This window comes from Aspergillus bombycis, assembly GCF_001792695.1.
Source record: "Aspergillus bombycis strain NRRL26010 chromosome Unknown contig00027, whole genome shotgun sequence".
Classification (NCBI taxonomy): domain Eukaryota; kingdom Fungi; phylum Ascomycota; class Eurotiomycetes; order Eurotiales; family Aspergillaceae; genus Aspergillus; species Aspergillus bombycis.
Window position 1 is genome coordinate 75,048 of NW_019170029.1, and position 23,838 is coordinate 98,885.

The 23,838-nt window shown below is 49.1% G+C and overlaps 7 protein-coding genes across 7 annotated transcripts; 4 read left to right on the forward strand and 3 right to left on the reverse strand.

The window, feature by feature from the left end:
* Window positions 1-354: 354 nt before the first annotated feature.
* On the reverse strand, window positions 355-2,624 carry ABOM_004410 (transient receptor potential ion channel family protein; the record flags this gene model as incomplete). Its single annotated transcript, XM_022531540.1, has 2 exons — window positions 355-2,195; window positions 2,252-2,624. The coding sequence occupies 2 exons, from the start codon at window positions 2,622-2,624 to the stop codon at window positions 355-357; spliced, it is 2,214 nt and encodes a 737-aa protein (XP_022390661.1).
* Window positions 2,625-5,775: 3,151 nt separating this feature from the next.
* On the reverse strand, window positions 5,776-6,445 carry ABOM_004411 (uncharacterized protein; the record flags this gene model as incomplete). Its single annotated transcript, XM_022531541.1, has 2 exons — window positions 5,776-6,144; window positions 6,194-6,445. The coding sequence occupies 2 exons, from the start codon at window positions 6,443-6,445 to the stop codon at window positions 5,776-5,778; spliced, it is 621 nt and encodes a 206-aa protein (XP_022390662.1).
* A 1,621-nt stretch (window positions 6,446-8,066) lies between these two features.
* Window positions 8,067-10,151, forward strand: has1 (ATP-dependent RNA helicase HAS1; the record flags this gene model as incomplete). Its single annotated transcript, XM_022531542.1, has 6 exons — window positions 8,067-8,634; window positions 8,698-8,940; window positions 8,999-9,345; window positions 9,402-9,533; window positions 9,595-9,855; window positions 9,915-10,151. The coding sequence occupies 6 exons, from the start codon at window positions 8,067-8,069 to the stop codon at window positions 10,149-10,151; spliced, it is 1,788 nt and encodes a 595-aa protein (XP_022390663.1).
* A 2,897-nt stretch (window positions 10,152-13,048) lies between these two features.
* ABOM_004413 (uncharacterized protein) lies at window positions 13,049-17,962 on the forward strand (the record flags this gene model as incomplete). The annotated part of the gene is made up of 3 exons (XM_022531543.1): window positions 13,049-16,273; window positions 16,330-17,742; window positions 17,801-17,962. The coding sequence occupies 3 exons, from the start codon at window positions 13,049-13,051 to the stop codon at window positions 17,960-17,962; spliced, it is 4,800 nt and encodes a 1,599-aa protein (XP_022390664.1).
* A 781-nt stretch (window positions 17,963-18,743) lies between these two features.
* On the forward strand, window positions 18,744-19,544 carry ABOM_004414 (uncharacterized protein; the record flags this gene model as incomplete). Its single annotated transcript, XM_022531544.1, has 1 exon — window positions 18,744-19,544. The coding sequence occupies one exon, from the start codon at window positions 18,744-18,746 to the stop codon at window positions 19,542-19,544; it is 801 nt and encodes a 266-aa protein (XP_022390657.1).
* A 435-nt stretch (window positions 19,545-19,979) lies between these two features.
* Window positions 19,980-20,819, forward strand: ABOM_004415 (uncharacterized protein; the record flags this gene model as incomplete). The annotated part of the gene is made up of 1 exon (XM_022531545.1): window positions 19,980-20,819. One exon carries the CDS (start codon window positions 19,980-19,982, stop codon window positions 20,817-20,819), a length of 840 nt encoding a protein of 279 aa, XP_022390658.1.
* Window positions 20,820-22,479: 1,660 nt separating this feature from the next.
* On the reverse strand, window positions 22,480-23,489 carry ABOM_004416 (DUF1993 domain-containing protein; the record flags this gene model as incomplete). Its single annotated transcript, XM_022531546.1, has 2 exons — window positions 22,480-22,496; window positions 23,024-23,489. The coding sequence occupies 2 exons, from the start codon at window positions 23,487-23,489 to the stop codon at window positions 22,480-22,482; spliced, it is 483 nt and encodes a 160-aa protein (XP_022390659.1).
* Window positions 23,490-23,838: the final 349 nt, after the last annotated feature.

Sequence of the window (23,838 nt, forward strand, 5' to 3'; positions counted from 1 at the left end):
CCCCTGTCTTAAGATATATAGATCACATTGACCGCAAAACCCAAGTCCCAAATCTCCAAATCCAATGCTTTAGAACGCCGTGTAATAACAAGAAAGAAAATCCTAGTCAGGTGCAAAAGAGGGCAAGGGGTTATATAGAAGTAAAAGAAGGAAAAAAAGCAGATTTTTCAGTATATCACAGTATACGGAAAAGGAACAGTGGTTGAAAGAAAAGCAAATAACATGTGAAGAGAAGAAAACAAAATGCACCTGGTGCAAGGCAAAGTGGAATCAGGATGGCACAAGACCCACTCCATTTACGCGCTAAGCCGTAATTCATCTCAAGCAAAGCGATAAAACATTCATTGTATTCCTTTAGTGATCATATCCAGCTCCTCTTTGCCATGGACTGGGGTTGTTCTGTTGCCTATAAGCGTTGGGGTTGTTGAGCGGGGACGCAGTGTAACCCCGCGGGACTGGTGACGTTGACCGCGCGTTGTAGCTGGGAGGCTCTTGTCGTGCTGAAGCGTCACTGGGGAACAATGGCAAAGAAGGATCAACCGGAGAGACAGGTGCTTGACGAGTATTAGGCGGTTGATCATGGCCGTGTACATCGAGGTTTTGACGGTTGATACTGGCTCCGTTGCCGCTGGAGAAGGAGCCGTTGTCATCATCGAATGGACTAGACTTGTAGGATCCAGTCTTGACATCGCCGCGAGCAGCGGCACCCAGGGCATCCAACTCAGTCGTCAGCTGGCCCTGTGACTTGATGAAAGAGCCACGGTCGTCCCTCATGGGCTGGTACCGCATATCTGGGTTCTTCGAGACGATTGCATAGATGGACGCGATCAACACGAGGAGCAAGAGAATCAGAGCAAATACGGCATTGATCACGAAGAATACAACACCCATGACACCTGTTACCAGGCCAGGTTGGTTGAAAACTTCAGAGAAGAAGAGAAGGAAGATGACGTTGAGGAAGTTCACGGCAGCGATGGAGATATTATAGATGTTGGTCTTCTTGTCCATCCATGGCCGCAGAACACTGACGGCAATCAACATACCGGCCTCAAGAATAACCAAGGCAACAGTCATCACAACTGGCGCTTCTTGACTCAGACCAATAAACATGCCTTTAACAAGGATGTAGCCTAGAACTGGAATGACAAAATAGTATGCAGTCGCGCGGTATTGCACATACAAGAATCCCCATTTGTTTAGACATGTAGGGTCAGAGTAGAGGATGTATGCAGGGTTTTTATGCATAGTAATGGAACGTTTTGCCAGAAGGATGACCTTGAAGGCAGCCCACCCCAAAGCCGCGAGAATAGAAAAGAACATGATCACAGCTAAGACAACCTCAGCTGCAGAGTCATGCTGGGTAAATTCCCACAAACAGAGGACGGTCATCTGAGGGAAACCAATAAGAGTAAGTCGGAACAAAATACCGCGGGCAACGATCTTCCAACCGTTACGGAAATCTTGGAACTTATCGGTCTTCATCTTGCCGTTCTTAGCAAGGACCTCACAGCCGGCCTTGAAAAGCGACACGAGGATCATCACCACAGCCACGAAGAAAACGAAGAAAATAAGACCAGTTAGAAAAATATTAGTCGCCTCAATCCCGGCCTTGAAACCAACTCGCTTAATACCGCGGACAACAAGATTCTCGGTGTTGGCTGTCTCGGATTCGGCACCGGAACGCTTGAGTATGTCTGATGCTTTCTTGACTAAACCCGTGGCTTCGTCGAGAGTTCGCTTTTTGAGCACTTGCACAGACGTTGTCGAAAGCTCGGAAAGGGTTGTTGAAGGCGTTCCTCCCGTCGATCTTTGATACCAGGTACAAATGGTTTCCAGGAATCCAATATGGATGATACCCATACTCCACTGGAAGTTTTGGGTCCACGCCTCAACGATCGGGGGCATATGAACAGATGTCATACCAATCATGGCCTGGGATTGCATAAAGCTGAAAAGCGACAGTGCATTGGCCGCCACATGCGCGGCGGTGTTTGAATGTCCTAAACCAGAAGTGATAGCGGAAGCTGTTAAACCTAACCCGGAGATTATAGCTGTTGACCAGCCGACCCCTTTTTGGTAAACTGTCTTGCCATTTGATAAAGAGGCCTCAACGCACGCGATGCTTTCGCCAGTGTCAGTGGAGTTGATGTAAATACGAACGGAAGCATCGAGATCGGGAACTGTGTATGCAATGCCTACGTGATCACATTAGCGACAATGACCGTCCTGAAGCATAAAAGTTGGTACCTACCTGGGATACTATTTATGATATCTTGCGGAATGTCGATCTGAGCCTTCGGGACATCAATAGGTCCGGCACTCATAGGGCAAAGACCCCCAATGTTCATCTCGCAGGGGTCGAGTTCTTTTTTAAGCGCAGTGTAGCCATACGCATCAAGGACGATTTCCGCCTTGACTTTACCCGAGATTGCAGCGACTCCATCAAAACTGAAGACCAACGACCTGTTGTTCGGCGTGAACGTTACTTTAAAAAGGGTTGCTGTGAAGTTCGAACTGTCTTGGCATAGGTTAAGCGCATTGGATTCGATCAGTTTGGTCGCAGCTACTAGTGGTGCGCTGATAAAGGCGAGCAGAAGAGTGGATAGAAGTGCCTTGAACCGCATTTTCGTGATAGGATTACCGACTTCAATTCCTCCGGTAGATAGCGAATGTGATTTTTATGGGTTATAAGCGAGAGAATAGGATGACACCAGAAGCGAGATAGAAAAGAAGGTGGTACTCCAGAGCACCAGCTTGGGACCGGCCGGATGCGGAAGTCTCACGGTACACTGGGTCGTAATCTTGTGCCAAGTCGTCTAAAAGCGAGAGCGAGGAAGGAGGTATCCAAATTGGCGGAAGGTAAAAAATTATTGTAAAATAGTTTCCTATATTGGTTACAACTTCACGTCATTGAAGAATCACTGGGCGGTAATTGGATGACCACAGCGACTGCTCATAAAAAGCACAAGAGAAGGACGAGGGTGGGAGAGAGAGAGAAAATAGTTGAATAAAAGAAGGCACCAAAGAAGCGAATGATAAAGAATGGAATGGGTGAACGAGTGTCAGATAGTCGGGGGAGTTGTAGAGAGTTGAATAGTACAATAAAGCGAGCGGGACGGCGACACACAGTATAGCCTTGAAGGGGGTCGGGACCAGGGGAGACGGATGGTTGCCTGAGTCTCCCAGGAACGGAGAGGAAACCGTTCTCACTCGAATTGACGAGGAGAGTTTCGGAGGGGGAGAGGGGGGGGTGAAGAAACGAGCGAAAGGGGAGAAGGTGTAGCAAAAAAAGAAAAAGAGAAAAAAAAGATGGAGAGATGAAGATGTCCTCTCTCTTGTCTCCTTCAGGCGACGATATTTCTTCAGGGGAGAATCAAAGCCGCTCAGCCCCGGTTGGAGGAGAGACGGTCGGAATGCTCGTGAAACACCTGACGCTGAGACCCTGACTCAGCACGGGGGGGTGATTTAGAACGTCTGAACCAATTACAATTGGCGTAGCGATGGTCTGAAGAATGGATTTTCCTCGCCCTTGACCACTCTTGTAGCAACAACTAAACTAAAGTATGTGTGTCTGTGTGTCTTGAAGCACAACACTTCTGACACCAACCAGTTGGGCTCGAAAGAAACGAAGGGGTGAAGTATGGGGAAGCACGGGAGGGGGGAAAATAGAAGAAAAGAGAAAAGAATTAAAACCTAAAAATCCGGAAAAAACAACCAAGAAATGAGAATGATGCCAACACAAAACTACGGCGACTACTACCCTGCAGACAACCTTGCCATCTTCCCTACAAATTGACTCGGCCTTCGCTCGAAATGGACGACCAGTCGAGCTCTCTTTTCCACTTTTACGTCTTCTCAGTGACAGTCGGCGCACGCGCGTCTCTCAGGGGGGTTGGTTCTGGGCCCGCATGCGGATGGTTATGCTCATTGCCCACGGTTCATACCTCTGATTTGCTCACCACTAACGGCCAAGAGAACCTAGTTAGCGCCTGCGAAAAGGCTGGGAATGATCCCAAGACCACCAGAGGATTGCGAGATTACAGCCATGACTTGATCTGGTGGAGTTGCATCTCCAGATACGACACCGCAAGAGGTAAGAAAAAAAAAAAAAAGCCAACTACACAGTAGTATGATCTGTGGATCTTCTTGCCGCTCGTCTTACCCTAATTTCTTGCGTTCGGATGCTGAGGATAGCCGCCGTTCACCCCCATCCTGTCAATGAACACATCGACTATGGAGTACTTGGCGACCTTTTTCTTTTCTTTTTTTTAAAAATTTTTTATTCCTTGCCTTGTCTTTCTGCCTACTAACACCCTTCACGCTTCGTAGGACTGGGCGACTGCTGCTTCATGGATTTCTATTAATAACTGACTACATGATATCTCACAATTTTATCAGAGAAGTTACCGCAATGAATGTAGGTACTGCATGTCCATAGGTGCATGCTGCTTGATCCACCGGCCATTATTGACCCTGCAAGAGCTACAATGAAAGTACCATCGCATATGCACTCCATACCCCATATGCTCATAACGTGGTTTTATCTTGTATCGAAGCTGTCAATCTCAAGAGGCGGGTCTCCGCTGTTCTTGTCAACGTACTCCGTATTCGTTTGTTCTACCAAACATGTTTCTCCTCTTTCGTTTTCTTCTTTAATTAAACAACTCGGCTAGCGTTGACATTACCAAGAAGGTTACCGACTAAGTGGCATTCTGTTCGTTAGTCTACAATGCACAGCCCCTCTCTTTCAAAAACAAGGGCAATCAGGTTCGCCCTTCTGAATTACTCCCGAGTCTCGTAGAAGGGCAAATCAATTCCATGAGAATAGGAACAACGATCACTACAGGTCAGGTGTGTCTTGGAATACTATAGATAAAATTCCGGGAATGGAAATTTCCCCTCCTCCATCCCTGAGGTGATCAGCATTGATCACCGTTGTCTCTGCCATCATCGGAATGCGTGTCATGACGTCTTGACCCCATCAGATCCTCATGATCGGATACGTACCTGGGGAACCCGGTGAGTTTATACAGTATTTTCCCCTGTATTTCCTGGTTCATAAAATTCTTGAAAAGTGAATGAATCATGACCAGTAATTGCCAGGGAAAGTCTTGAAATGAAGCTGATTTCTCAACCATGGGCGGCAGGCGTTTCCTATTTTTAGCACCAGGTCTTTCTGAACCCAGACCGTGAAGACTTTTACTGTCACTGCGTGTCTTGGCCACTGGCTACACCATTTTCCTCATTAGTGGTCTGTTTCATATCCAGTCCCTATTAATCTAGTTGAAAAATATTACTAGCCTTCTATATGAGTGGCTCAGAATCTCGTTTCAGATAAGCCGACTGGTGGGCAACATCTATTGTAACTGCCTAAACAGACTCCCTGGGAACAGCTCAGCTAGACCAACAAATTTATCTCTTCCTTTGCCAGGGAGTCGGCGGTGTCCTTGGCATTATCAATACTCATCAACTAAGGAAACACCGATTCGCCATTATCCTCGTGGCGCACATAATATGTCAGGTCGCCTTCAGGTTGTAAGTTCGCTTGACTGAATCCATTCCCTAGATAGGCGAACCGGTTCTTTGTCGCGTATGTGACGTGGAAATCCTCGAAACGCTGAACGGCCAGGGCTTCTATATAGCTCAGCCCGCTCCCAGGCCATAGTCCTGACCTTACCGGTGTTGGCGTTTTTAAACCAAGATCGACAGTCGTTCTCCCAGATTGTGCTCTTCATGAATAAGTCCTTCTACTCCATGAAGTCATCGACTTCTAACTTAGGCTCGAACGTGCGGATATTTTCTTTCTGCCACCGATTGAGAAACCTGGCGATATAGTGCCTCTGCGCCTGCAAGGGGGCTGTTAGGGCCAAGTAACATGAAGTAGTTCGGAAAACCGTGGGCTGCGACTCCCAGGTAACTTCGCGGTTCCTTTTCCCATACTTCGGCAAGATTGGTGTCATTGCGGCCTATTAATGGAAACGCGGGTCGGAAGCAGGTGTGGAAACCTGTGGCATATACCAAAACATCAAATGCATACTCGCTGCCGTCTAGCATTATGCCGCCAGACGGTATTATCTCTTTGATACTCCCAATGACAGGCGTGACGTTAGGCTTTTTGAGGCTTTCTAGGTATTCCGTACTGGGCTATAACGCTGTTAGTAGGATATGCTGCTGGTGAGGTAGGATATCAGACTGTAAGGCGACGACACCCAAGTGGATATTCTGGAATCAGCTTTTCTGCTAGCCGATCATCACCAATCGCATCCGTCATTAATTGCTTCGACCTTTGGGTGGCTGCTTTTTGGGGCACCGTGTCTTTAAGGAAGAGGGGCAGAATGGTCGCATAGTTGGCCTCGATATCTTTCCGTAGCTGGAGTAGTTTCCCGGGATTATCTCGAAATGTCTGTTTCTCTTCATCTGTGTAACTGCGTTTTTTATATCTCATTTCTGGTATCAGCCAGGTCGGTTCGCGTATGAAAGCTATGACATGTTCTGCATTTCTTATCGGCGCTGTTAGAGATGTGACGTACAAAGATAGCTTAACTTGCCTTTGAAGCTCAGGAAGCAACTGTACGCCGGAAGACCTAGCAAACTCAGCAACTTGGGGTCTTGAACAGCAAGAAACAACTAGCCTTATCCATTCCCAATCAAGCCGACCCGCTTTCCAGTCAACGACAAAGATTCATCCCAATTCGCGGTATGGAGTAGCCTTCCATTGAATGATCCAAGGCCTGGTGTAGAAGGCCAACGCCAGGAGTTTAAATAGCCAGTGGCATTTATTAGGAAGTCACACCTTGTCTCAAACATTTCCTTCTTACGATTCTCAACTCGAACCTTCCATTGTGAGTTTACATCGTCCCAATTTGCACCCACTACCCGATGGCTGCAGTTGATAAAATCGCGAAGACCATGTTTGTCTGCAAACCCAGAGAAGTAGCTATGGATCTCCGGTGCTGATGCGTAGCTAGTTGACCAGTCCCATTTAGGCTCGAAGGAGTAAGTGTACATATGCCTTTTAAATAAGTACCCTCATTTACCAAGAAGTATATGATATGATACACTCACGATGGAACGTCGCAGGTGCCTGAGCCTGGTTATCAGATTTTTGTTACTCGCCCCCTCGAGGAGAAATACTCACATCCGGGATATCGATTCTCGAACCATGTTCCCCCGACATCCTCATTTTTCTCATACACTTTCAGTGTATAGTCCGTAAATTATGTCTTAAGCATATATGCAAGATATAATCCTGACGGCCCTGCTCCGATGCAGATAACGCGCATCATGCGATTGGCATGGATAGGCTTATCACGACTATTCTCCATCATTGGTCATATAATATCGCTGCTATCTAAGATATCTTCAATTAGAAACGAAAATCTCGAGAAACAACCCCTTTGGTCATCATTATTTGTATTCAGATACGTTCCTCCACGTGGTCGCCGCATGATGTAATATCTTGGTATAGAACTCCTTCATTCTTGTTTTTTCGTCCCTATGAACAAGGAAGTTTTGGAAGACGAAGCTAATATATATGTGCAAGCACATTAAACATGGTATACCTTACTAACTATCAAGCACTCTCCTGACACTTGATTCTGAGCTTAGTGAATCCGCTGTTCATCCCTAGGATAGCCTAGCTATGAGAGTTCCCGGGGCAGTTCAGCTCCTCCAAATCAGCTAACTAGTCAGAAATCATGGAAAGTAATCAGTACGATATATGCACATAGAAGTTTTTAAAAGAGTATTTCATTAATCTGACTGGGAGAATATTGATCTGCATGATGCTGTTCCCCACTACCCGTGACTCAATATGATACTACTTTATACGGAATAGCGCCATTGCCACATAGGGGTGATTTCTGCCTTAGTAGCATGGCGCATGATCTTCAGACCGCCTAGCTATCAATGGCTATCAGCACGTGATGCGGGAAGTTTGACCAGGCAATATTTTCGCTCCGCAAAAAATTGTCTTCCGCCGAGAAAAAAAAAAAAAGGCTCCGCATCTCACGTTTTTCATTTGGCAAGTTTTCCAGGAAAACACCCCTGGAGGAATTTAAGCCAAAATGCCGATTCCCGTGGATACTGCTCAATCTATCTCGAAGAAGCGCAAGAGAAAGCATGGTGGAAATGCGCGCAAGGAAGAGGCTGCTGCCCCGGCTACAACTGAAGCCGTGATCGAATCTCCCGAAAAGGAAGAAGTTAGCGTCGATAAGAAGAAGGCGAAGAAAGAGAAGTCCAAAAAGCAGAAGGTCGAACACATGTCTAGCGATGACGAGAAGAAGGATGCGGAGGAATCTGAGCAGGAGGCCTCTGACGATGAGGAGAAGAGCGATGCTGAAGAGACACCCGCCGCCAACGGTGAGGATCTGCCTTCTGCGGATACAATCCGTCTCCCTCAGCAGGATGGCGATCCGGTGAAGTTTACGGAGCTGGGATTGTCAGAGAAGACTATGCAGGGTATCGAGGGAATGGGATTCGAGACGATGACGGAAGTTCAACGGCGTACAATTCCTCCTCTCCTTGCTGGTCGCGATGTTCTCGGTGCTGCAAAGACTGGTTCCGGAAAGACCTTGTCCTTCTTGATTCCTGCCATTGAAATGCTTAGCGCTCTACGATTCAAGCCGAGAAACGGTATGTAATACACATTTTCATGTGGTTCTAAAGTTTATATACTAATCGGTGCGTTTTGGTTAGGTACCGGTGCCATTATTGTCAGTCCTACTCGCGAGCTTGCACTTCAGATTTTCGGTCAAGTTAGGGAACTCTTGGCACATCACAGCCAGACCTATGGTATTGTTATCGGAGGTGCAAACAGGAGAGCCGAGGCGGAAAAACTCATGAAGGGTGTTAACCTTCTCGTGGCAACACCTGGACGTCTGCTTGATCATCTTCAGAATACGCAAGGATTCGTGTTCAAGAACTTGCGCACACTTATCAGTATGATGGCCCTCTTTGGCATTGCGAGTGGGTGAATGGAATGACTAACTGTTGACAGTTGACGAGGCGGACCGTATCCTGGAAGTCGGTTTCGAGGATGAAATGCGCCAAATTGCCAAGATCCTTCCTTCTGAGAACAGACAAACCATGCTGTTCTCCGCGACGCAGACTACCAAGGTTGAGGATTTGGCTCGAATCTCTCTCAGACCTGGCCCTCTCTACATCAACGTGGACCATCGCAAGGAGCACAGTACCGTTGAAGGATTGGAGCAAGGCTATGTCATCTGTGAAGCTGACAAGCGTTTCTTGCTCCTGTTCTCTTTCCTCAAGCGCAACCTTAAGAAGAAGATCATCGTTTTCCTGAGCAGCTGCAACTCTGTCAAATACTACGGTGAATTGCTCAACGTAAGTATAACCAATTTCAGGAGCAAAGGTTTGTAGCTAACGCGACGGAACTATAGTATATCGATCTCCCTGTGCTTGACTTGCACGGAAAGCAGAAGCAGCAGAAGCGGACCAACACATTCTTTGAGTTCTGCAATGCTAAGCAGGGAACTCTGATCTGTACCGACGTTGCCGCCCGAGGCTTGGATGTATGTCAATTGCCCCCTGCCCTGATGTCTATCGCTGTTACACCCGTCTAACTTCCTCAAGATTCCCGCCGTGGACTGGATTATCCAGTTCGATCCCCCAGATGACCCCCGTGACTACATTCACCGTGTTGGTCGTACAGCCCGTGGATCTAACGGAAAGGGGCGCAGTCTGATGTTCTTGCAACCATCGGAAGTAGGGTTCTTGAAGCATCTGAAGGAGGCCCGAGTACCCGTCGTGGAGTTTGACTTCCCGGCTCAGAAGATTGTTAATGTTCAGTCTCAACTGGAGAAGCTCATTGGTCAGAACTACTATTTGAACAAGGTAAGCCACCCTCATTCAGGCATCATCTCTTGTTCTTATACTAATGCATCTGCAAAAAGTCCGCCAAGGAAGGTTACCGCTCCTACCTTCAGGCATATGCCTCCCATTCTCTCCGGTCCGTCTTCGACGTGCAAAAGCTCGACCTGGTTAAGGTATCGAAGGGCTTCGGCTTCTCGACACCTCCCCGCATCGATATCCAGCTCGGTTCCAGCCTGAAAGACAAACAACCACAGGGCCGACGGAACTACGGCAGCCAGCCCGGCTCGAAGTTCAAGCGCAAGCATAATGATGACTGATTCGATCTAGTAGAGGGGAAAAGCAATTGTCTTGCATGTTTTTGTCCGTTGGCCTGGAGTTTTACCTGGAACTTTTTTTTTTCTATATTATTATCATGGCATATCCTATTTTACTTGCCTCCGTACATCAGCTATGGAATTGTATCTAGATACGTCTTTAAGGAAATACTAAAAATTACAGCATTCAACCTCGTTCCTTCCCCTGTCTAGGCCATGTAGGTCATCCATGATGCCTAAGGTAGTACCGTTGTTAATGCGACCGCAGGTGCAGCCATCTATTTCTGTACTTTTTTTTTTCTTGCAAGGGTGCCATCTCCGGATACGACGTCCCCCGCAGTCAGGAAAATCTGCCGTTTATTTTGTCCACGAACATACCATGCGCATTTGGTACGATCGTCAAGTCATGAAACCGAGCAAAAAGAGAAAATTGGCGTTCCTAGCTCAGAGAGCCAGGAACTACATTGGAGCAGCATTTCGATAGCTCCTACATTCTATACAACCTACCCCCGGCGACCGAGTTCCGGCTAAATAACGAGGGATGAAGACGGTTCAGATAAGGGTCAGCGGAACCAAGGATACAGAGCGTTTCCGTTCCACGGTTCGCGTAAGCAGACAGCATACGGAGTACATAAATATACTACTATCCTCGGGTAATGGCAGACACCCGGGTCCTGGAAGGTTGATTTGATGAATGCAACCTACGAATACCCGTCGATCGTGGCGAGCCGAGCAAGGGCCGGGTGGCTGGTCCAGTGGCTGGGGAGGTTGATCCCCCAGCAAAGTTTTTGTCGGGCGAAAGTGAATGGATTAAACTAACGATTAGTAACTTTGGGGAAGGATCTCCGACATCGTGTTTAAATGCTCGATTGGATTGAGAAGAGAAAGTAATAAGGCACGGTGCCTTAGGCATGACTGTATTCTCATTGCGACCAATCAGTGACATGGGATGACGGACTTTTTGTCACAAGGAAGGGAAAATGTGATGAGTTGGCAGCGGGAGGGCCAATGGAAGTAGAGGGAGGGTCGTCCGAGAGACCTGAGGGAGGGTCCGTCAGGGTGGGTATCAATGCTCGAGGCGGGTCTGCCTTGACTCTCTCTCTCTCTCCACTTTTGGGGGGGTGTTATCCTGTCAAAGCTGTGGAATTCCTTTATAGGGTTGCAAAATGATGCTGCTGCTTATTAGGCTGCATTCTTCGTTCCTGGATCAAAGTCTGGCTACGTCGAGAGAGGGTCACAACTGACGGGCATAAGAGGCGTTTCATCGGTTGTTTCCTCGATGCCACTTCATACCTACGGGGAAGCGGTCTTGCTCGCTGCCAGTCCTCGTTTCATCTTCATTTTGGGAACCAAGAGGTACCGACACACCTGTGCAACGATCATAGGGCCATTGGTAGGGCTCTTGGAGACCGTCCGGCAGGCAGACTCAATTCCCACAGAGGACAGATCACATTCCGGTCACACCACGTTGAGACATGGCCGCCTGCTCTATGGAATGAACGCCTCTCGGTAGAAGAATGTTCAGAAGGAATGGAAGGCAAAGCGAAGCGGGAAAGAAAGGCTTTTTTGGGATTTTTATATGAACTTTTAGAGCCCAAGTGACGGAGGGGTTCACGATTAAGATTCCAATCAAGGTTACTTCCAATATCAAGGTTGTATGGAGAAGCCATCCACGTATATGTACTATTTACACAGTAGTATCTGTGGCCGTCTTGCATGGGGATCATTGGGCGAGAACCCCGATTGAGACAACAGCGTGATTTTCAATTTCCAGCCATTAAGAATGGTCGATCAAGTTACAAACGAGGTAAACCCCGAACAAATAAAAGAGAAGGACTGGGGGGAAAAAAAGTAAAATAAATTTTGAAGAGCCAAAAATCCAAAATAAAAACCAAATAAATAAAAAAAGGCAAGGCTGGTAAACGATCTTTTCCTTGTCAGATGGGGCTGTTTTGTTGTCCGCCGCTAAACCATCTTTTAGTTCGCCAACTGTCCATCGATCCATCAAGCTATTATTATTATCCACGTTCATTCACTGCGTCTTTATACCCCCTCCGAACCAGCCTTCGCCTTTTTTCCATTTTTCCCAGGATCACCATTATTCCCACCGGTCAGCGATTATTGTTGTCCTTTGCCGATGGTGGCCAGTATCCCACCGTCTGGATTTTGAATTTTCTTTTTGTCTTAATTTTACCTCCCATCCTTACTTGAGACTTTGCATCCAATGAGTTTTCTGTTTGGCGGTATAGCATGTTAGGCATGTGCCTCTAAAATTTCCGACGGGCCCGAATTAATTTATTGCCTTTCTACACCGATTCTTACAGCTGTTATCGCTCATCCTCATCTACTCCCAAGTGAGGGATCAGCCGCTCAATTCTAACGGCTTTTACCTTTCCCTCCCATCACATTCTCTTCCTCTTTCGTTCTTGATTCCTCCTCACTGGTCTTGCCTCTTCCCCCCTCCCATACATGCTACATCGCTTCTAATTACTGCGCTGGTACGCTTAATTTCCTTTCTCCTGTCTGATATCAGATCCTCTACATCCTCCTCACCTCCTCCCCGACCCACGATCATACCCCCCCCCCCCCACTCTTGCCTAACACCATCACCACTGCCTGCCTCCTCAACCACTGCACGTCCACCGTCCAATCTGTAGTGACCTTCAGTCCGCAAGCAGCGTGGATTCCCTCCCAGATTGCTTGTCACTCTTCCAGCCTCTATTCCCTTGCACGCTTCCTGCCCCCCCTGAAAGAAAACAAGAAAGGTCCCACTCCCCGAAAAGGAAATCAAGAAAAAGAAAAACAAAAAGGAAAAGGAAAAAAAAAATCGTGGACGAAAGTAACTTGCCAGGGGTAATGGTCGGGTCTGGTTGAAAGGAGAGTCTCCTTATTCCTCCATCATGGGTATCGACACCCGCAGACCGATCTTACCTGCACCCACTGAATCTATTGTCGACACTACCACCACTGGAGGTAGCGTAACAGGGACTGATTTGGCAACTGACGTATCTCGACGCACAGACAAAACGTCGTACTCCATACCGGACGACGGCAGTCCCGTAACTATCTCCACTCGGCGCAAGAACCGTACCCACGGGGACGAATCCAAGCTGTCCCGGTCAGCGCAGCACTCCCAGACCTCCCTGCTCATCGAATATTTCGAGGGCGGGAAGGGTTCTGGCTCCTTGGTCTCCCGACCCAGTGTCCGAGTTCGAGTCACTCCTTCAAACTCCCGGAAGCGCAAGGATTCAAAGGATCACATCCAGATTACTGAATCTAACGGGAACCGCAAGCCCATCTACTCGCGCCGGATCTCTTTCAGCTCGCCATCCAAGAACAACAAGTCAAGTGATGATTATAGTATCTGCTCTTTCAACTCAGGTACCGATGAGAACCAGCAGCCCTCTGGTCATACACCCGTGGAAATCGAGCTTGTGAATCGCGACCAGAGCAGTGAGCTGTCTAGCGACACAAGATACTTCCAACCAACCTCGGACATCTCATCTATGCCCGCAGATAGCATGCTAGAAGCCTCCTCTTCTGGTATACGACGAAAACGCAGCCAAAGTTCATCGCGGGAACGCGAGCACAGTCCGGAATACAAAGACTATCTCCAAACACCTAGGCGACAAAGAAGCCGCAGTCTGAGTACAGAACGCATTGCTCATCGAGTCGCGGAGAAACTGAGTAACGATCCTCGTGAGACTTCTAAAGGCCAACGGAATAAGGGAGACCTTGTTAACTTCCACGAACCAGAGTCCAAGTCCCGATCTCGCTTGTCGGCGTATCCGGACGAAGACATGAGTCCGAATCCGAGTTTGCTCAGCGCGTCGGCGTTATCCGCCCATCGTAAGTCTGGTGATCAGTATTCCTTCCGGTCTGGCACCTCCAAGTCCTCAATCAACAACCCAAAGCTTCTCGAGACCGTTGAAGATGCCATCCGTCGGTTGATATTGCCCGAGCTAAAAGAGCTCAAGAAGGATCAAAAGGTGATGACCAATACGTCCAAATTTGAACGTGACATGAATACATCACACTCCTCTGCGAGCACCCCATCGCGAGACGAACTCGGAAGACGCCTCTCGAAGCATGCCAGCGCTCCTGATGTGACGCGGCCTACCGTCGTTCTGAATAAGGATGACCATGACGAGGGTGTAGTCCTTTCCGGTGAGCCGGCTCCCACACAGGAGCGCAGACCCAGCAAGGGCAGCGACACACCGTCCGAAACAAGCTACGTCAAATGGGGCCTTCGGCCAGAACTGACAGAACAGGAGAAGCTACGTCGGCAAAAGAGCAAGGGGTTGCGGGATGCCGAAAAGGCCGCCAGGGTTGGGTCAGCCCTGACCGCCGCCGCTCTTAAGCACCATGATTCTCGTTCCAGTATCGACAAAACTGAACGACGAAGGCCGAGTGACCCGAGGAGTCGCAACGGCAGTTTCAACGATACCGAATTGGTCTTCCAGAAACACAATGTGGCACCCATGCCGCTGCGCAGCGCAATTGAGTCCGACATGACCAGAGACTCGCTTCTTTCCGAACAGACCGCAGAGCCTTATGGTTCCCGTGAGACCTCCGAAATCCACGACGGTCGTAGCCCGCATCAAGAATTGTTGGATTCACGATATGACCTTAAGCACAGCAACTTCTCTAGCCATGACCTGTCGCTCCACGATTATCCCGAAGAAGATGATCGCGAAAAGAGCCTTTCACCTGTAGGCGACGCTGCCGCGGGAGCTATTGCGGCTGCCGCAGCGGCCAACCTCCTAGATGAACATTCCGGGCGTCACGGCTCTAAATTCACTGACCGTCGGCGCACCCTCAGCCCAATCCAGAGTGTGGCTAGCAACCAGAGCGAGTCCCACATTATACAGGATTCAGTCCAACCAGTTGAGCATGAATTTTCCGGAACCGAGAAGGAGATGGAACAACGCCTCTCCATAGATTCGCTTTCATCTGCCCCAAGCACCAACCTCGCAAGGTCTTCACGACCTCACGGTATCAACCTTGCAGGCCAAAAAGAGATCCTACGAAATAACAACAAGTATGGGGCTGAACTTGGGTATGAAGAATCCCCCGCCATGTCACCACGATCGATGACGGAGACCGCAAGTACTGACCCCAAAAGGATGACCGGCTTTACGGACGAGAGTGAGGTGAGCTACATGGAAAAAGTAAACCAACGTCAGCCCGTTGCAGGCATCGGTGCCAACCCTCAGGTTATCCATCCCATGGCAGTCGAATCCGCGGTGGCCTCTCTTCTTGATCCGTCAATTATGGACACGAAGTCCAATCAGTCTGCGACAAATCGCTCTCAGACTGATCTCTCTCGGCGTTTGGAAGGTCAAACTCCTAAGCCAGTGGAAAGGGCAAACCATACTCCTCACGGATCCCGCCAAGGAAGCCCTCTGAAACAATGTCAAGACGCCTCGAGTCCAGACGCGACCTCCTTCCCCCGACGAATGGGAGCCACGTCGCCTCCCCAGAGCGTTACACAGTCATTGGAAGACCAGACCGACCCGACTCACATGTTTTCTGAAGACATCCATGACCGTGAGAGCCCCAGTCCAGAAGTCGACCGAAGCCCAGATTCTGAATCGGAGATCAATACGAATCCATCTATCATCCAAGGACCAATCGGAGGAGGCATGCATGGAAGTACCTGGGCATATGAGCAGGCGCCAGATAACCGTGGCCAGTCGCCGATGTTCGACAATGCTGGCTCTGTTGGCAATACAGGCCTAGAGTTGGATGACCAACCCGATTACGGCCATGACTACTATGAAACAAACGACTACAACCCCGATGACTACCTTGATCATCAGTACTCAAGAGGGCCGTTGTTCGGCACGCCGCCAGGCAAAGATGAAGGCTATGTTTCCGCCCCAAACCCTCTCTCGCCGGGCGTCGATACCCCGGAGCCTTTGGACAAAGGTTTTGGTGGTATGGACACCAACGGGATGGGTCTCTTTGACAGTCCTACTGGAGCTGATGATCAGTTCATGACTGGTCACCAACGGCAACTCAGTGGCTACTCCCAGGGTGTCGGCTCGCCTCTGTACGATAGTGCAACTGGGAGGGGCATTGAGCGTATCCAGTCCAAAGATATTGTCGCACTCATGGATCACGTAAGTATTCCGATACAGAGTGCAAATTATGCGAACGGATGCTGACTTGTACACAGCTCACCGTGCGCGATGCCCAGCGAAATGCTCGCGATACAGAGATTTTGGTTACCCTTGTTAGAAGCGCAGCGGAAATGCGCAACTCTTTCGAGGAAATGAAGAAGTTCATTGCTCAGCAGGATGGGATGCTCATGGAGGCAAGTGACAAGCAGCATGACCGAACGTACCGAGCTCTCGGAGGCCCTCGCCCACTGCCGGCCAGCACCAGAAGCGCCCGCCAGTCTTCTGCGGACGACGAAGACCTACGCTCCAAGCGCAAGAATGTTTTCAAGCGTGCACTTAAAGGACTCAGTCTCAAGTCTTCCAACGACCTGTCCAGGATCGAGGACATGCTGGAGCAGCTGCTCGATGAGGTTGAAGCACTCCGCGATGGTCAAGACGAGAGGCTGGGCCGCAGCGGACCTCGGTCTGCTAGTGTAGATCCAGAAGGCTACGAGCCTGAAGGACATGCTGGAACTTCTTCTCCCGACCATTCCGGATACTTGCTATCCACTTCTTCTCGGCCAATGCCGGAATCACGTGGTACTGGACTACGGAGAGATTCTGAGCATCGTGTCAGCACTGTTCCAGAAGCCGACGAGGAGATGGAAATCAATGAGCGTGGAGAGTTCTTGAGCCCGAACCCGGCATCGTTCGACAACACAAACGGCCGACAGGACAGGGCTGGACCCTCCTCGGCCTCCACGCCACCTCGGGCACCCATGGCCTCTGGCGCTCTCAGTAATGAAACGTCCCCGAAGACGAATGAGAAATCCAAGAAGCACAAGTCAAGCAGCTCCTCGTTCTTCCCCAAGATTTCCCGTTGGTCCAAAACCACGGCATCTTCCATGGGAGACAATATCCGCAATAGCATCCAGCCAGGCCGCAAGGAGCGCCCGTCTTTCGATGCTTCACGTTCAGGGTCCGATATCCAGGGACCGTACAAGGCCGCTGACTGGTACGATCCACAAGGCGACGACAGACTGCGGTCGACCTACACCCTGGATGACCGACAGCAGGAGAACCGGCCCCCATCGCCTTTGGTTCCTTCCCAAGTTTCGGAAGCTCCGAAATACAGAGCTCACCGAGATAGTCTGGATCTTCAACATCCTCAGCCTCGCCAGGGGCCTACTGGCCGATACCAGTCTCAGCTGGAAACACAAGCCCAGATCTACGGGATACCATCTGGCGCCCCCTCGGACCAGTGGAATTCAAACCCGAGCTTGTCAGCTGCAAACCCCAATCCGCGACACAGCAGCGGCGCCAGTCGCCTCTCCCCGATCTCGGATGCAGGCTACTCGGAGGCCAGCTCTCGACATACTGGTCCACCGAGGCCTCCAAAAATCAAGGATGACGGTCCATTGGTCCCTGAGCGGCCGCCAAAGGTCAAGGAGGACGATGAACGATCGTACGTGGATCGCGTTGCGTCACGGGTAAGTCTACTTTCGTCTAGAGCGCTCGGCATTGAAGAGAAGCTGACTGAATGATTAGAACTCGGCATTACGCTCGTCTCCGCGCAGCACACCGCCTCCCCGTAAACCTACCGGGCCTCGTCCACTGAATTCGGGCAGTCAATATAGCAGTCCTGGCCGAAGGAAACGAAGTCAATATCGAGCAAGCCCTGATCAGGTCGATGAGGAGTCTCTCTACTAGTCTCGCTTGACGAGTGGATGCCAATACTTCCTTACGACATTACGACTTCTGCCATTCACCAATTTCTATTTCTTATGATTCTACGTATGTTATGCCTAGCGTCCTTGCATACGCACGATGACTTGATTTTACAACATGTTTATTATCGGGCAAAGGGTGGATGAGGCTGTAAATTTTGGTTTTCTTTCTCCTTACAATACCATGTACCTGCGATGTCCAATAGCGATTCCCTTCTCTTCCACATATCTTGTTGGCTATTGGTGATGATTCTTCTTGCCATGCATAATTCGAATCAAAAGCACTCGATCGTGTTCGTGTTGATATATTCTAGAGTTCAGGATCACAATATGCACATTCATAATCGACGGTGTGAACACCCGACCATGGCGGCACAGACCAGTATTTTAATTTTGACGTTTTCCCTCGATTACCTATCTTTCTTAACTTGTGAACATATGCTGGCGTATTCTGGATTGACCATCGCATGAGCCAATCTATACATTCTAGAGAAACGATACCCCGTCCATCTCATACTAGTACAGGCGTCCTTCTTAGTTTCCTCCCTGGTTTCCTCTCAGCGAGGACATATCAGAAGGAAAGAACGACCGTGGAGAATCCGGAGAACTTCTAAGTCGAGGCTCTTCTCTCATTCATTCAGTACATGGTACCACACCTGCCTGTTACTCACTATCTATTTCGTTAAGACAGTCGTTACCAGATACATCTCATTATCCATCACTACTTGGCATTGCTCTATCGTTCTACGCCTGAGAGCCTCAAGATGCCATACTATGTCCATATAGTAGTGAGAGGCGCTCTCAACAGCAGCTTGTATGTTCTCACCACCCTTAACCGGGAGACTGCCGACTATTTCTACCGACAACTGCAAGAGCACACCCCCATAAAGGCATTGGGATTTACTCCACTTAAAACAATCTACTCCCCCACGTTCTGGTCCGTCGATCCAACCCAGGACAATACCGACATGTTATTGACCAATCTCATCACCGAAATCCACCAGGGCACGAACCGGGACATCCCACAGAGAGCTCAACATTGGCTGAAAGGGAAACTCTTCATCAGCCCCCTTACCAACCAGATAACTATCAACCCTACCAATCCTTCTGACGACAATGCTTCTGGCCACGTCAACAATCGATGCTACTACATCCGCAACCGGAATGCACAAGAGTGGTGGTTTGTGCCTCCCAATAAAGTTGAAGTGAATGTTTCAATAAGGAACCGTTCGAAATTCTGCCTCCAAATGTGCCCCAAGCGCAGTGAACCTCTGATCCTAGTCGGCAGAGACATTTTACAGCTCACGTTGATGGAAAAGGGCAACACACACCGGTCTGTGGCCCTTTCCTTGGACAACCAACAACGTCTGGTGTGCCCCTCAGTCAGTAGCGCGGTAGATCCTTTGAAGTTCTTCTTCTATAAATTTAGGGAAGGGGGGTTCAGTGTTATTACGCCGTTTCAGGATCAGGATCCTTTGGTGCAGTGGACGCCGACTGGCGCTTTGGCTACGGAAGGGCCGGGGGAGGATTGGATGCTCGTCGCTTCGGAGTTTTTACCTCGCTGATATTGAGGATTTGATACATCTGCTTGTCTTGTTCGGCAGTAGGAATGGACCACGTCTCTATGTATACAGGATCAGGACCTTCATCTCTCTCTCCCGCTGCACCAGGTGGTTCGATTATAGAAGTTACGGTCATTTTCATTAACAGACTTAATACTTAGCTTCCGGAAGGCGAATGCTATTCTACTTATCAGAAGCCGTGAATGGGTTCAGACCACAAAAAGCCGTAGAGACCGTAAGCAGTTGGGAAGTATCTGTCGTGGAGGTGTTGTGCCCAGTTGCTCTTTCCTTACTACGTGAACGGGCAATTCTTCATACTCATGAACGCTCTCATATCTCAAGCCCACTTTTCGTTCTCTTCACAAGAACTATCAGCCTATTTGACATCCTTTCTGATATACACACTCATTTCCAGCAAAGTCTACTCCATCAGCTCTCATGGCAACCCACACCGACGAAGAGTCTACTCTTCCCCCCAACAACCCCATCATCATCAGCACCGGTGAAGTCCTCTCTCTTCTGGGAGCCATCATAACTCTGAAGCTTCTCCACGCCATCGCATTCCTATTTCGCCTGGACAAGAGCCGCAGACGACCACTGAAAAACCCAGTCACTCGAGCTATTGTTCGCCGAGAGCAACTGATCATTGATATTTTCTTATCCATCATGCCCGAGGGTGTCTTCCGCTCGCCCACAATTCGGGATGCAATCGAGATAGCACCTTTTCCAGCAGTCGATGGCCCTGCCGATGAGAGCCGGATATCGTCTGAGGTGCAGAGTCCTCTTATTCATACCTCACCCGGTATACCAACTGGATTCCGTCTGTGGCAGTGTGGGTCAAGCCGCAGCGTGGAACCTTTGCCTCCCAGCCCTCAACTCTCAGGACCAGCAAGCCAAAGCAGCAGTACACAACGGTTACTCTGCGCCAACGAAGAAGAACAAAGACTCTTGTCTGTCACTCATGCTGGGTCTCCTCACGTGAATCAGTACAGCGTGTCTACTTTGGACCCAGAATATGCTACGTTCCGGGCTGAGAGACCGCGCTTGAGTCCTGTCGGTCGGCCGTGGTCTGTTGACCCTGTTGGGTCGGCCCTTGCGAACGACTCGCATGCGACCTTGAAAATAGAGGTGGTGTCAAGATCTTCTCGGTCGACGGAGAGTTTTCCGGGAAGATTTTCTATCAGTGAAGGGTCGTATGGTAATACTTTGTCCATGACACCCCTCTGTACAAGAGGTCGGAGTGCGACTTCTGTGCGGCCGTTTTCGGACCTGTCATAGTGAATTATTCTTAGCGATGCTCTGAGTATCTGAGTTGGTGCTTTGGCTGAACGGTTTTTATTGTTAACCCATTGGCTGGATCATTGTGAGACAGCCGTGGGTCTGTTCATTCTACCAGGCTGTACTTGCTGTTTTCCATATACATAGGGCTCGTGTTAATGACATTGTTCCTCATGAATTGCATGGTCGAAATGTCCCATGGACTTGACAAAGATCTTAGCACTCTCTAGCACACGCTGTCTACAATTGCCGTTTACATCCGTTCCCATGAAGCCACCACGGATATCATCAAAATCCACATCCTTGACGGCCTTCCAGATGTGATGCACATCATCCGGCGGCAAAGGTATCTGTGTCGGTCAGCCAACAACAAGCAAAATAAAACAAAAGAGATAAGAAATACAAGAAAGGACAGACCATATTAGGATAAGACCACATAAAAGTAAACGACACAGTCCCCGGCAACCTCCCAACATGATAGATCCCACTCGGCACCACCCCGATCGAGTCAGCAACCAACAGCACCCTCAATGACCTCCACCAAAGCACGGAACTCCCAGGGAAATGACCCCCCGTCTTCACAGCCACCAAATCAGCATCCGTCCCAGAAACCGGCAACCGTGACGAATCCCACAGGACCTGCCTCTGCCCCGTGCGCACCACCCACTCTCGATCCTCCCGAGCCAAATAAACAGGACAGTCAAAGATCTCCGCCCAGTGGAGGTGCGTCGTGTAGAAGTGCGGATGCGATACAACTATACCTTTCAAACCACCTAGCTCGTTGATCTTGGCGACGGTCTCGTCATCGATATAGGTGATGCAATCCCAGAGGATATTACCGGTAGGCGTCTGGCATAGTAGGGCACGTTGGCCAATTGCCACTCTTGGGACGGTGTGGATGGAGATCAAATCCTTGTGGATGGAATCTGGGGTGAATTCGTTATGATATGTTTTGGAGCTTTGGAGAGTGCGGAGCGTTGTCCAGGATTGTCTTGAGAGGGATATATTATAGTCAGTATCCGTTTTTTTCCTTGTGTAGATTAGATATACAGTAAGTATCGGTACTACCGGTACCTCTCTTCTTCGTTTAGGAATATGCCTGCGTTGTACTTGGAGATAGAAGCGGGGGGGAGGAATGTAGATTTACCCAGTCGCAGGAATGAACTGCCTCGGATCGTCGCAGATTTTACACGATGATTCGCATATTGTCGGATACTGTGTTCCACAGGTTGAGCAGATGGTTAGATCTAGTGAGTTGGACATTTTGAGAAATGGAGTAGTAACTGTTGGGGAAGGTCTTTGGTGAGGGGGGTTTATATACGTGGTTGTACTTCGATTGGCAGTGCGGGGGAGACGTCACATGTACCATGGATGCAATGCACGGGGTCTACGTCATTCGCTAGTCGGGGCTTTTTGGCTTGTTACTAATGCAGTGTTTATGCTGTTTGTTCTTGTTTGGGGGTGGTTTATTTATTGGTATATCTGGGTGATTCGGGTGGGATTAATGTGAAGCTAGGGTAGGGTAAGATTATACTGTAAGCTGTGTCGCCACTTAGACTGGGACTTGATACTACTATTACCTATCAAATCCAATTTTGTCTTTTACTTGAACCTCATGTTTCTCAAGTTAATCACTTTTGCAAGTGATCTGTATACAGTATCAATCGCTCTCACGCTCTGCTTGTTAGGGCACGGTTAGTCGGGATCTGAATATAGTCATAATGACTTATTCTCGCGCCCCTCTGGATACAGAATGTGTGGAACGAGTATTAAAAATAGCTGCGTCTAGATCTCGGCATGACCTGTAGGTCTACCTATTGAGATAATCTCTTGTCGATTTCTTCGTGGGTAATAGATAGAAAGTGTTTACCAGTGTAATGGCTGGAGTATATTACCGCTGACACTTAGCGTCGGAGGAGAGAGTCCTCAGCTACCGGGCTAAATAATCTCCAATTTACTATGTCAACAAAACCCTAGTAAGGTGGAATATTATTCCTCTATATCTAACTCTGACATCCAGAAACCCCATCCGTCTAATCAATCCACAACACTAAATCTCTTAGTCCAATCACCAATATCAGGAAATTCAAACCCACCAGCAACCCCTCAGCTATAGCCACCTAGATCCAGAAAACGAAACCAAAAGATCACCCTCTACTGACCCCCGAGACTCGGAAAAAAGCCCACATAATAATCCCGCTTACCCAGCGGCACGCCCTCCTTCCTCAGGATTCCATACGCAGTCGTAAGATGAAAATAGATATTGGGCAAGGCAATGCGATGAGCATACGCAGCGGCGGACATCTCAACCGCCGTCTCAGGGCCCATGGGGGTCGACGCCACGACGTCGGCGTGCTGGTTGACGACCTCCTTGTCGGCATCCTTGAGCGCCTTCAGCACCGTCTCAATGCGCTCGTGGCACTCGACATATGTCGCGGGACTGCCTTCGAACGACACCGGCGACTGGCCGGTCAGTCTTGCGACCAGGTTCGCGGCGAACTGGGTCGTGATGCGCACTTGGTCGGTTAGTGGGTACATGTCCTCGTGGAGACGGGCTGCGAGGAGAATGTTGGCATTGGGCTGTTGCGAGGCCTGCTGGAGGATGTGGGATAGGGAGTTGAGGATGGATTGGACCACCGGGATGGTTCCGTCGTAGAAGGTGTGGGCCATTGTTGGAGTGAAGATTGATGGGTGTGGGATTTGATTTGGGAAGAGGTGTCGGACAGTTGTTGGATTCTAGTGTAAGACGGGGTTACTCGTGTTCCTGCACAGTACGTACTATTGAACTGGGGATCTTACGGTCCATTACAATACAAAGTTATGAGACAGATCGAGGGGTCTTTTTGAATCTAACCATGCGCAGTTAAGTGAGTCTTGGCGTTGGGGCTGTATGTTGCATACACAGCAGGTATACTTCAGTTACGACGGATAGTTATAGTCTTCTAGACTATCAGGAAGGCTAGAGCGGGTCAGGGAGAAGTCGAATATCCGAGTGGATCTCAAAAGCTAAGCATAGAAT